Source organism: Caloenas nicobarica, chromosome 3, assembly GCF_036013445.1.
Source record: "Caloenas nicobarica isolate bCalNic1 chromosome 3, bCalNic1.hap1, whole genome shotgun sequence".
NCBI classification, from domain to species: domain Eukaryota; kingdom Metazoa; phylum Chordata; class Aves; order Columbiformes; family Columbidae; genus Caloenas; species Caloenas nicobarica.
Genome location: NC_088247.1, coordinates 98798675 through 98811481, shown reverse-complemented (window position 1 = coordinate 98811481; position 12807 = coordinate 98798675). Strand labels below are relative to the sequence as shown.

The following is a 12807-nucleotide window of genomic DNA, read 5'->3' as shown; positions in this document are numbered from 1 at the left end:
GCTGAACCACCATGCACACTGCAAAACTATCAGTAAACTTTACCAGACTCTGTTCAGCAGTACCTTGGCCATAAGTTACAGCTACATAGCTGAAAGCCTCACTAGCCTTCTACCATCTTCCCCCAACAGTCTCCAGCTGGACTATGGTGGCCTTGACGCTGCTGCAGTGCCCGATGGTCAGTTTGTTCAGCTGCTCATGCACCCGTCTGTACACAGGACGTCAGCACGTATCTGCTTTGCAGGGACAGTTACTGTCAGTCAGTCCTCATTTTCCTGCCTTCCCTGGCACCCAGAGTAGGAACACAGCTCCCGGGTCCAGCCTCCTGCTCACCTGTTTGGCAAGGATCCTCGCCGTTAGCCTCACGGTCTCCGAGGGATTCCAGTTCTGCCCAAAAGCGCACATGGCGGAACACTCTAGCTTGTGCATTGGCCAGTCTTCCTTCTGAAAATGTAGAAAAATATAAAAAAAAAAAAAAGCCATGAAGATAATGTGATGAAAAAGAGGATGCAGCAAGTCCTGCCACATCCTAGAGGTCAAGTGAAATGTGTTTCCTTTGAAAAAATAAGATGACGCTCACTAAATTTGAACAAAAGCTTGAGTCACATTTAAGGGGTACAGCTATCCTGCTTTTTTCAAACAAATTCGCAAGGGATGAGTTAAGGTCAGAATATCTTCATTTATTCAACGTAAAAAATAATTAAATGACAAAGAAGCAAACAGACAACATGATTTATAAATCATCAGTTCTTATTGTTCAGATCAAGCATGTGAGGACAGAGTAGGTCTGAGCTTGATGGCTTTATTGGGTTCACTTCCATTTAATACCTTGGCCCCTCATTATGAGACAACCCTGGCATAACCAGGAGTAATGTGTCTGAAGCCAACGGATTCACAATCATTGTAAGAATCGCTATATGTGAGGTCAAAACCAAACCTACTGAATAGAATTATCAGATTTTTTCCTTCAATGTTGTAGAACAAGAGTACAGCTAGGCAATGGAAACACACTAATAAAGACAAACACATTTTAGTTAAGAATGTATAGCATATTCCTAGCTCAACATACAATAACAATTGGAGTGATGGCACAAGCCACTGGCTTTTGGCACTCTACAAATTCCCTCCAAAGCAACAGAATCTTTCAAAGATGAGCACAGAATCACAGATTAACAATCTGCACTGGCACACAGAGCCTCACATGGACTGTCCTCAGACTGCATCAAATTTCATTTTATTTATTTGTTCAAACATGGAAATATTTCTATATTCGAGCAGTGCACAGTTATTTATTTCTATATCTCATTCCAGACACACATTTATAGCACTGTGTTAGAACAGACCTATAGTGTTCTGCCTGTATGGGGAATATCGAGTTTTGTTTTCAGAGCAGATTTAAAGTGGTGGAAAACAGTAGCAGAGGTAAGAAACCACGACAAATCCCACAAATTTAAAATTGACTGAAAGTGAAAACTTGAAAAACTTTTTGCAGCCTCCAGAAAGTTCTTAGTGTGATTCACCCAGTAACATAGCATCTCAAACAGCTGAAATCAGGACCCCAGTGTCTCCTGCCTTAGCCGGTCCAGTTATTTACAGGTTTTGCAGAACAAAACAAAAGCTGAGATCACCAATTTTAGAGTTAGTGCTGCAAAAATTCTTCCATTGAAAATGGCCATTTTAATTGCCCTGGGCATGGACAGCTTTAGGGTTCATTTTATTAGGAAAAGAAAGGTGAACACCCACCCCAGCCTCCTGTAGGATTTGAAGCAGTGCAACACTGCAAGGGTATTCAACCCCTCACAATGTCAACTTCATTGTCCTTGATATCTCAGCATGGTACTTCCAAAAAAAACCTACGTACAGGCTGCTTGAAATAAGCTTCAGTGTAAACGTTCTAAGAGGATGCAGGAATACAGACCAGGAGAACCAAAATAGTATATTACACTGTAGTCATGTCATGTGAAATTACATTCTCAACTCTCCTACAGCTATCACACTACAAAATGCATCCCCCCCAGAGGCCTGTTTCCTACGTGTGCCCCAAGACCTTTTTCAGGAAAACTCCCAATAGCTTTTGCTTAGGAATCCACAGACTAAAGGTTAAAAAGAGACAGCAGGAGACCTCATCTCTCAGCCCTTCTTGCACACCCACCAACTGCAGCGTGATTCCTGTGTGTGCAATAAGTGAAGGCACAGAACCTGAAGTTTTGTAGGACCCGCATCCACGCACACCAGTTAAATAAACAGGAGAGACTACCCGATAAAACAAAAAAATCATAATGCAAAATCATGTTCCTGTCTCAAAGCAGTGTTCTTAAAGTCTGTTTGTTCCCTTCATTCTTTACACACTGTTAATTAAAATCTTTCCCCAGGCAGAATCATACTGAGTTATATGAACTAGTAAGGAGGTTCAAGGGACAAGATGCAGCTGAATGGTGTGAAATGAGATAAAAGCCTGAAATGCCACAAGAAGAGAGATTACTGATGATTGAGTAATACCTGGGATGGAAACACCGTGACAGCAGCTTCCCCTGCGATCACAGCAGGACTGTAGTTTGCATTCTTTTCCACGTATTTCTCTAACTACTTTGAATTATAACAGGTAGCATTGTTCTAGTTGAATCCCTAATGCTACATTAATGATATTTTCTTCCTTTTTTCATTACATCCACAGCATTTTTCCCTTCATTTAGGAGTGACAGCATTTTTGGAAGGGAAGTTCTTTAAAGCTTATGCTTTTCACATCAAAGCATGGAAACAATCTTCTTCACCAAGTTCTTCAAAACGATTCCACCATCCAGGACTACCGGATTAATTCCCAGAACCATGTAATATAGCTCAGCATAAATAACTCCAAACAACAAAATCTAACACTCAAAAAAAAAAAGACTGAAGTCCAAACAAATGTCCTCACACCTCCTTCCTCACATGGACTTTTCAATAGGATGTAACATTTCAGTTTTATTTCACTTGATTGAAATAAAACCACAAATACCAAACAGAAATGGTGGGCAAGCCAGGACAGGGGTTAAGTCCACTTCTTCAAAAACATAAGGCCCAATGATGGGCAAAAGGCATCCCACTGTTTAATCACATTTCAGTGAGGCAGCTTCTGATGTCTGGTATTATCCGGTGAAGTTCTCAAATACAGTGCTTCACCACGTGGTGAAGGTAAGAGCTTCACACATCTTCACAGTCATCCTTCCCTACCACCATTTACCAAATGCTGGGCCATAAAGGGTATTTGGGTTCTGTGGGCTAATGTTCAAAAGATTCACAGGAGACATTTATCAAAGAAAATTACATGGAGAAAGTTTTGGGGTAAGGGGACAGACACTTCCACAAGGCAAGCCTCAGCAGGATCTTGCAGTGTCAAGATTCCTCTTACACAGACTCATTACAGCAAGAATTTCATGTTTTTTCTACAGCTCATCAAAGAGGAGAGAGCAATTTCTACAAGGTCCCATTTAAAACACATCTCCTTGATGCTAACTCCAGGTCTACAACTACATTTTGAGGCTCACCAGCTGGTTAAAAATTCATGTTTCCCTTAACTCCAGAAATACCAACTGCAGCACTATTTAACATGACATGTTAATAAAAACCCATAAATGTTTTGTTTGAAATATATTTCAAATATGGAAAGTAATGACAAAAACATCTCTTTCTGCACTTTGGCTAGCTGATCTCCACGCTGGGATAAATAATAGCTATGTGTAATAACAGAAAGAGGAGCTCCAGTAGCTGGTTCAAGTTCACCAGTTCCACAATTGCAACCATGTAACCCTCTTAAAACATTTCTCTTCAGAGTGTTTCAGCAGCTAATTTCTGAGGAGAAAAAATGAACACAGGTCTCCTGCTGTTTGACTAAAATTATTATAATTTAAGAAGTCAAGACCCGAACAGCTGCAGATGGGGTCTGAAAGCCACTACAATAATAACAGGCCTGTGCTTCGAAGGGGCAATAGTGGAGAGCAGAACGGTAAGAATCAGCTGGAAATCACAAACCCTTTTAAAAAAAGAACTGGATTAGGAGCTAGGAAAGGCAAGACGCAGCAAACCCAGGCGACATCCTCAGCTGCATCCAACCAACCCATAAAACATTCCAGGCAGTGAGGACTGGCAGTGAAAAGAGCTTCCACTTTCACGCACACCACATTTGAGAATGAACATACAGCTTAATACAGGTCAAACTTCAGGTTATCTATCTTAAAAGCAAAATAATGGACCAAAAGGACACGTTAGCACTAAGGAAACTGTGCCATGCACAGAGTGCAGGTGCATAGAGAGAGGTCCAAGCAAACAGCCACTATACCTCTGCAAGACTTTTGCGTGACACCACCTTTCCCGATGACCAGGGAAAAGGAATTATATTGCACCGCAGGACTCAGCCAATGCCTCAAACACTCGGCCATACGGCAGGAGATGCACTCTTTCACCACTTATATGACCTCCAGCAAGTCAAGGTGTCTTTGTGTGGACAGATGACGGCAAAGCAGTGGATGTGGTCTATCTTGACTTCAGTAAAGCATTTGACACAGACTCCCACAGCATCCTCGCAGCTAAACTGAGGAAGTGTGGTCTGGACGATCGGGTAGTGAGGTGGACTGTGAACTGGCTGAAGGGAAGAAGCCAGAGAGTCGTGGTCAATGGGGCAGAGTCTGGTTGGAGGCCTGTATCTAGTGGAGTCCCTCAAGGGTCGGTACTGGGACCAGTACTATTCAATATATTCATAAATGACTTGGATGAGGGACTAGAGTGCACTGTCAGCAAGTTTTCTGATGACACCAAGCTGGGAGGAGTGGCTGACACGCCAGAAGGCTGTGCTGCCGTCCAGAGACCTGGACAGGCTGGAGAGTTGGGCAGGGAAAAATTTAATGAAATATAACAAGGGAAAATGTAGAGTCTTACATCTGGGCAGGAACAACCCCAGGTTCCAGTATAAGTCGGGGAATGACCTGTTAGAGAGCAGTGTAGGGGAAAGGAACCTGGGGGTCCTGGTGGACAGCAGGATGACCATGAGCCAGCACTGGGCCCTTGTGGCCAAGAAGGCCAATGGCATCCTGGGGTGGATTAGAAGGGGGGTGGTTAGAAGGTCGAGAGAGGTTCTCCTCCCTCTCTACTCTGTCCTGCTGAGACCGCATCTGGAATATTGTGTTCAGTTCTGGGCCCCTCAGTTCCAGAAGGACAGGGAACTGCTGGAGAGAGTCCAGCGCAGGGCAACAAAGATGAAGGGAGTGGAGCATCTCCCGTATGAGGAAAGGCTGAGCGAGCTGGGGCTCTTTAGCTTGGAGGAGACTGAGGGGTGACCTCATTGATGTTTGTAAATATCTAAAGGGTGAGTGTCACGAGGATGGAGCCAGGCTCTTCTTGGTGACAACCAATGATAGAACAAGGGGTAATGGGTTCAAACTGGAACACAAGAGGTTCCATTTAAATATGAGAAGAAACTTCTTCTCAGTGACGGTGACAGAGCCTGGAACAGGCTGCCCAGGGAGGTTGTGGAGTCTCCTTCTCTGAAGACATTAAAAACCCGCCTGGACGCCTTCCTGTGTAACCTCACCTAGGTGTTCCTGCTCCGGCAGGGGGATTGGACTAGATGATCTTTCGAGGTCCCTTCCAATCCCTAACATTCTGTTATTCTGTGTATCTACACCCCATTTGCAAACCCTGAAACCTCACAAAGGTTGCTCCAAGGCTTCATTCATTAAATGCTTGGAAAGCATTTTAAGAACTTCTAAACAAGGATACTATACAGATCAGCAGAGCAAGAAATACATGCAGTGTCACTAACTTCACTTTCAATAATCATGTTATTATGAAAGAGAAAAAAATCTCATTCACCATAAACGTACTAAAGAGACCAAGATGCCTGCAGCTATAGAATCTGCAATTCTGAAAAAGACAAAAATTTTTCCTGCTGCACGCTGTTGCACCTTTTTCTTGTCTCTTTCTGATCCACCTCTCCCCACCACTAGAAAGAATTCCTATGAATTGTGGTCTAGCAGGTCTTTAAGAGTAAGCTCAAAAAAAAGTTTTCTATCCTGTACAATCCATGCGATAAATAGTTGTCAGATTGAATTATATTGAGTTTTATTACAGTAGCAAGGTACTAACCAACATACAAAATCATACCGTGTCCTTGTTGTGTCCATGTAACTTTTAGCTGAACCGAGCAAAGAAAATGTGGATTCACAGAGAAAACTAACTTAAAAACATAAAAATCAAATGGACAATGCCATAACAATTCTCAAGCACAGCCCTGCCCTCTTATCAGCATTGCATGAAGAAGTGTCACACCCATGGAGGCAAAGGGGCACATTTACTGTACATCCCAGTGCTGCAAGTTCAGTATCAAGGCACAGATGTCCTTTTTGGCTTTGACAAAGAATTGCTGAACTGCTGAAAAGTGTCTTTGAACAAGAGAGGGATGAAGATGCAGTGCAGATTGTCTGTGCAGCACGTAGAGTCAGTGGAGACCGCTTTCTAGAGAATATTATGCTTGAAGGTAACTTTGAAAGAATGTCAAAGAATTCAATCTCAGCAACATTCATAAATTTCATCAGACTGACTCAGAAGGGCCTAAAACATGGAAGATAATGTTATATCAACTAGGAAGTCAAAAGCCATACGCTATCACCAGTAAGAGTGAAGTGCTAGTATGTGTGCTTGTCATACTATTGTCTAGACATTGTAACATCTTCATATGCTTTTACATCTAAAGCATCATACTATACACAAACAGGTAGAAAATATTTTAATTGATTAATTTATCAGACAGATAGGCTTTTGCTGAGCATTGTCTCCTGTAGTTTTAAGGATACTCAGTTTGAACAGGTCAGTTTTTTATTCTTGGAAGTTGCCCCACTAGAAAGAAGGGTATTCTGACTGTCAAAAAAAAAAAATAAAGAAAGCAATACACATACAAGACTTTATCCAGGGGAAACAGAGAAAAAAAAATCCTTGTTCTTACAGATAAAAGTATAAAATTCACCAAGGCTGGGAAGTCAGGACACAGAGGCAGGGACTGAAGAAGTGACTTGGAGGTAACACCAAAGGAGCGTGGATCAGCAGAAGCACGTTCTACTACTTCCACCATGAAATCTACTTGCTACTTTTCCTGACACAAATCACTGAGCTTTCCTACTTCCGTGTATCTTGCAGTGACAGCTACCTGCTTCATAAACCACTGTGAACTTCATATGGTAAGAGAAATAACTCACAATCTCACATAAAGAGCACTAAATAGCCAACAAATTGCTTTGTCTGACTACTTCTTTCCCTCAGTTAAGGACTTCCTAAGAAATAATGTCAGATGGAAGCATTTCTCACAGGTAAGCATTCCTCATGAATGAATCATGGGTTTTCTCTACACTGTCTTAAAACTCATCCAGATTTCTCTCAAGGGCCTTAGGGATGCTTATACGGTAAGCATTCCCTTTCTTCCCAGCAACTGATGGGTCTTTCAATATTCTGTAAACTACCACAAATTTTGTAAAAAACTTAGCTCTTTTAAGCATTTTGAGTTCTCCTGGTGCTTCAAAACCAAAAGGCCATTTGATTCACCCACAATTTACTAAGACACCGTGGGAAAGCAGGAACATGGGGAGGCAATAGAAGGAAAACTAACGAAAGGCCAGCCTCATTTTGCAACCTGCACAATGGGATAATACGATACATCCTTGAAATAAAAGCAGCAGCCATCTCCAAAGTGCTCAGGAACCAAACAGCATGAACCACAATATCTCAGTCCAGGTGATGACACTGGATAATATTTTGCATGCAACCCAGGCACTCAGCAGCATGCTACCATGTACCAGAAGGTTTGGATTATTTATAACTAACATATAGTTGCACGCCAGACCTTTGGTGACTCAAATCCTGCACCAGCACTGCTCCATACTCTGTGCTCAGCACTACAGATCTTACATAGCTTACATTATTTAGCTAGCCATCCAGTTGAGTTTTTCACATTCAAGCTGGATAATTCTTCCATATCGAGTTGACAGCCCACAAAGGATAGATACTAGATCTGGCAAAAAAAAAATTTTGAAAGATGCTTATTCTGTTTCAAAGTAAAAATGAAATTAAAACTGCATGTAAGTGTTTTGGATGTCTTCATATTGCTCTACTTCAGTGCACGCTTATATTCTATTTTCAGGTGCTTCTAAAAATAAAGTATACAAAAGAACAGAAGTTTCCAGAAGGAGTGAGTTAGTGAGAAAGAATGGTAGGTTTCAAATGGTTACAACTGCTGTCAACTGTGGCCACTCAACATACTTGCAAATATTTGAAAAAAACCCAACAAAATCCCCTTAAGACAGCTATTCAGTGATTTGATTTTTCCATTAGACACACTCTCTTACCAGTTTGGTGAGCTAATGTTGAATTATCTGGTTTGTGCTTAAAGAGAGAAGTAATATAGACATAATTAGTGGGCTGACAGGCGGCTCTAATCAAAGTCTCAGTGGTACCAAGCCCTGGAGCTACTGGTCTTGAAAGACTCACACAGACCATGTCCAAATCCTGTCAATTGTCCAATGCGCAGCTCCATGGTCAGCATCTGTGGGATGCTGAAACTGAGTGGTTTACTATTAACCATAGCTACAATTAGAGACTATCAATGCCACACAAACAAAAAACAGAGTTCAGCAACCCCCACCCTTTTTTCTCCCTGCATCCTCCCAAATTGCATTACCATACCTGACATTCCACATTGCAGTAAAAGGCCTGTTTACATCTTCCACACTTGGACAACCCTTCTTTCCTTGAAAAGAAAACAGAAGTTATATTCTACAAAGCTGAATGAAATACGAATGTACCCTGTATCACTAACAGAGATGCATCTCCTACTAGAAGCTAATCTAATAACACCACAGTCATCTGAGAGGAGTTTTGCACAGTATTTTGCATTTCACAATGAAAACTGTTTTTCTTCAGAACACTGCTACTACAGCTTGAACTCCACCTTCCAACAGCAGACACTATTTCTATTTGTTTGGAGTTTCAAAAGCAAGTTTTCCCTAACAACTGTTATATTATGCAAAAGCACTCTGCTGTCCTGACAAATTGCTGGGTTTGGAAACATGTTATTCTATGCTGTTTGACAGACAGTGTCATTTTTTAATTTTTCCTTGTTCTCCAAACTTCCCAACTGCTCTGTATTGCTCACCAATATTAACCCTTTGCTTCTGCTCTGCCAGTTCCATTGCTTCTCTGGTCACAGGAAAAATGACCGCTGTTTTGTGAGTAACGACGTTCCAACATTAAGAAAACATGTTGCACTATTAAACACACTATTTGATCTCCTGTCACCCCACAGCCTCTTACTGTCCTGCTGTCTAACATCTGCTCAGATATCTGTGTATTCTAAGGTCAGCTAAGGCTTGCACCCTCCTTTGTTTATATTTGTATATATATTTTTATATATCCCAACACAGGGAACTGCCAGAAGGAAGGTCCTTTTCCGCTTCAAGGTGCATGTGGTGTAGCAGATTCCAACAAAAATAGAGCATGTGTTACCCAACACACGACATTTTGGTGTGACAGCAACAAGCATCTCTCAGCAGAACTGAATACTTTAAAAAGTCTACACATCCTCCTCAGTATAAGTAGCAAAAGAAAAATCGTCTTAAACTGAGTTAAGTTCACTGGAGTAAAACAAGGGTGAGTGTCCTCGTACAATATGGTAGCGTACAACATTTCAGAGGTCACTGACATTCGGAGTCCATAAAATGTAGCAAATCTTGATGTCCTCTGACTGTTCTTCCAAAGCAGAAGGTGCAACGTGGGTCAGTCAGGCTAACATCATGACTCTGCTTGCTGACAGTACACACCTCAAGCACAGCTGTGTATTTAAAGTATGCAAATACAACATTCTAGTCTTATTCTGCCCATTTTACGACAATTGTTTTATGATCACTTAGCAGAGTTTCTCTTCCCAAGACCTGTGCTGAGCCCACAATTGTCCTCCTAACGCTCTCTGCAAGTTCAACAACCACAGTTCAGAATCTCACGTGTGCTAGTCCAGTGCTAACGCAACAGGACCCAGACACAAAACCCATTTTAGAGCACTGGCATATGAAATTACATCACCGAGACAGCTTTCCTCTTGGTGGAACCTCATGATTCCAGTGTGAAATAGGTTCCAGACTACTCCACTCTAATTGCTATGGTACTGCATCCAGTATATTTCTTGATCACTGTGCTCCTCCAGAGCTCCGTGGGAGAAGCTGCCACAGAAAACAAACAGCATTTAAACAGGCTGCTCTTGGAGCTGATCTTTAAAAGTTACCCCGTGAGACCTAAGCAATCTTAGATAACTATTATCACTACAATATCACTTAATATCATTGGAGCATGGAAAGTATTCCTTGGTCCTTTTACAGCAGGAAATCTCCTGGCTGTGATAAAAAATCCTAGGCAGTTTCTCTGACACAAGGGGATCTGTGGTTAGTTACTGGAGGAAAAAAAAGATTAAAAAAAATCCCAAACTAACTAACTAAATAAAAAACCCACCAAACTTGGGGGCTAGGAAAAGCCACACGTGTGAAGGAGATGAAAATCACCTCGGTTCTACAATTCTTCTTCAAATTAATGGGACTCACTTCACCGACTTCACTAGGAACTATACTAGGTACTAAGAAGCAAAGAGAGAAGGTGAATTAAGAGAATAAGTAGATAATGTTATGAGGACAGAAAAAGGACAAGGTCAAGACAAAAGAGAAGAAAATGAAAAGCATAAGTGAGCTAAGATGACAGGATAAGAGATGAAAGGACCATCTAGAGTGTAATAATTATACTCTTCAGTCTGCCTCTCAGTCTACATATGCGGGCAATACTTATTGATAAAAAGAGCAAAAGTACAGCAGTTGTTTTCATTTAACATTTGTTCTGCATTATAACCAGGTAAGCACTGTGATTCTCCAATAAGCTGCCAGAAGCCAGAAAAGTACTATACCTTCCAAAAATGTGTGACATGCCACAGGGTCATGTCCACAGCTAATTTTCTATCAATAATTCCAAACCTTTTTTTTTTTTTTTTGCTTCACAAGACTACAGTGGGAGGTTTACAGCAACCGCTGGAATAACCAGAGCAGGTTCAAACCACCTAAATAAGCATAAACCTGAGCCCTCAGCATCCTCCAGGAGCCAGGGAAGGGGCAGCAGCAGCAGACGTGCCATCAGCACACGGTGCTCTGATTTAAACGCTCATAACCCACGAGAACAAACCTCTCGTGCGGCCTGTGCTTTGCCTTAGTAAAAGTAACTTGCCAGAGGACTTAAGGTTTTGGGCAGAGATACAGAAATATACAGCTATTTCATTAAAGGTGTGTGTGTATATATATTCCATTCCATCTGCACCGCAGAAAGGCAAAATGTGAATTTTGGCAATTGCAGTCCCTTTCTCCCCAGTCAAAATTTAAATAAAATCAGTGGATATTACACTACTACAAACCTAGATGGATTCGATGAAACTTGCCATGGTTACACACATGCCTACGTAACTGCACGGGCACGTGAAGCACAAAACTTCTTATTTTCCTTTATTTTTCCTGAACTGTTAAGCAAGAAAAACCCAGTTTTGAGCAAAAAGTTCCATCGCGGTGCTGCCGTCAGAGAACCACGGGGGAAAGCCTCGCAGAGAAAGGCCCCCGGAGCGCCCCCGGCCTCCCCTCAGCGGGGCGCGGAGTAGCGCCCGGCAGGCCGCCCACTCACACGGCCACGCTGCGGACGCGGGTGGGCCGAGCCGCCGGCAGAGCCGCCAGAAGCCGCCCCGGGGCCGGCCCCGCCGCTGCCCGCCGAGCCGCCGCCGCCCCCTGGGCCCGCCCCGGGCCTCCCCGGCCCTACCTGGTGAAGCAGCCGTCGCAGTGGCTGCCGCGCTCGCTGACGGTCAGCACGGCGGTGTAGGCCGGGCAGCTGAAGAGCAGCTCCCCCACGGCGTAGCGCCGCCGCGCCCGCAGCCCCCGGCCCTTGCCGGGGCTGTCGAACCTCTCCAGGCCGCTCGGCTGCGGCGCCGCGTCCGAGCGCATCCCGCCGCGGGGCAGGGGCACCGGGACGGGCCTCCGCCGGGCTCCCCTCCCGGCCCGCGTACACGGGCAGCGGGCGGCCGCGTCCTAGCGCGCTGCGGGCCGCCCAAAGGCCGCTGCCGCCTGCCCCTGCCCACCCAGCGGCGCGGGGAGCGCCTCCTGCGGGCGGCGGGGGATTGGCCGGCGGCTGCGCACCCGGGAAGGCGCCTCCAGCCCGCTGGGCCCCGGAAGCTTGCCCGGCAGGCGTGCTGGGAGAGCCGCCCGGCCCGCGGCCCTGTCAGCCCACCCGCCGTGGGCCGGCGTGGCGGAGGGGGCCGCCCACGCGGACCTCCGGTCGCAGGCACAGGGGGAGCCCCCCCGGAGACCCGGGCTCGAGCAGAGAGTTCCCCGGGGAAGGGACTCACCACACCCGCCTCACAGCCCCGGGTCTGCAGTGACAGCGAGGCCTCCTGTGGAAAAGCACCTCAGGCCGGCGCAGTGTTGCTCCTCAGGCCACAGGGGGCTTCAGGTGTCATGGCCTGCTTGGTGAGTGGGGCAGGGCTCAGCTCATGCAAGAACAGAGTGGTCAGCAGAGCTGGGGAAAGTGATTGTCCGCCTGTATTCAGCGCTGGTGAGGCCCCACCTCGACTATTGTGTTCAATTTTGGGCTCCTCACTACAAGAAAGACATTGAGGTGGAGAGCATTCAGATAAGAACAACGAGGCTGGTGAGGGGCCTGGAGCACAAGTGTGATGAGGAGCGGCTGAGGGACCTGGGGCTGTTCAGCCTGGAGAAAAGGAG

The 12807-nt window shown here is 44.6% G+C and overlaps 1 protein-coding gene across 1 annotated transcript in view; it reads right to left on the bottom strand.

Annotated features, from left to right (window-relative positions):
- SMYD2 (SET and MYND domain containing 2) overlaps positions 1-12175 on the bottom strand; it is a 31228-nt gene extending 19053 nt beyond the window's left edge. Inside the window, exons 1-3 of the mRNA XM_065631788.1 lie at positions 11849-12175; positions 8702-8765; positions 332-442 (exon numbers count right to left, since the gene is read on the bottom strand). Of these exons, the coding sequence (XP_065487860.1) occupies positions 332-442; positions 8702-8765; positions 11849-12030 (357 nt within the window). The 5' untranslated portion in view covers positions 12031-12175. The remainder of the gene's footprint in view (positions 1-331; positions 443-8701; positions 8766-11848) is intronic.
- Between the last annotated feature and the right edge of the window lie 632 nt (positions 12176-12807).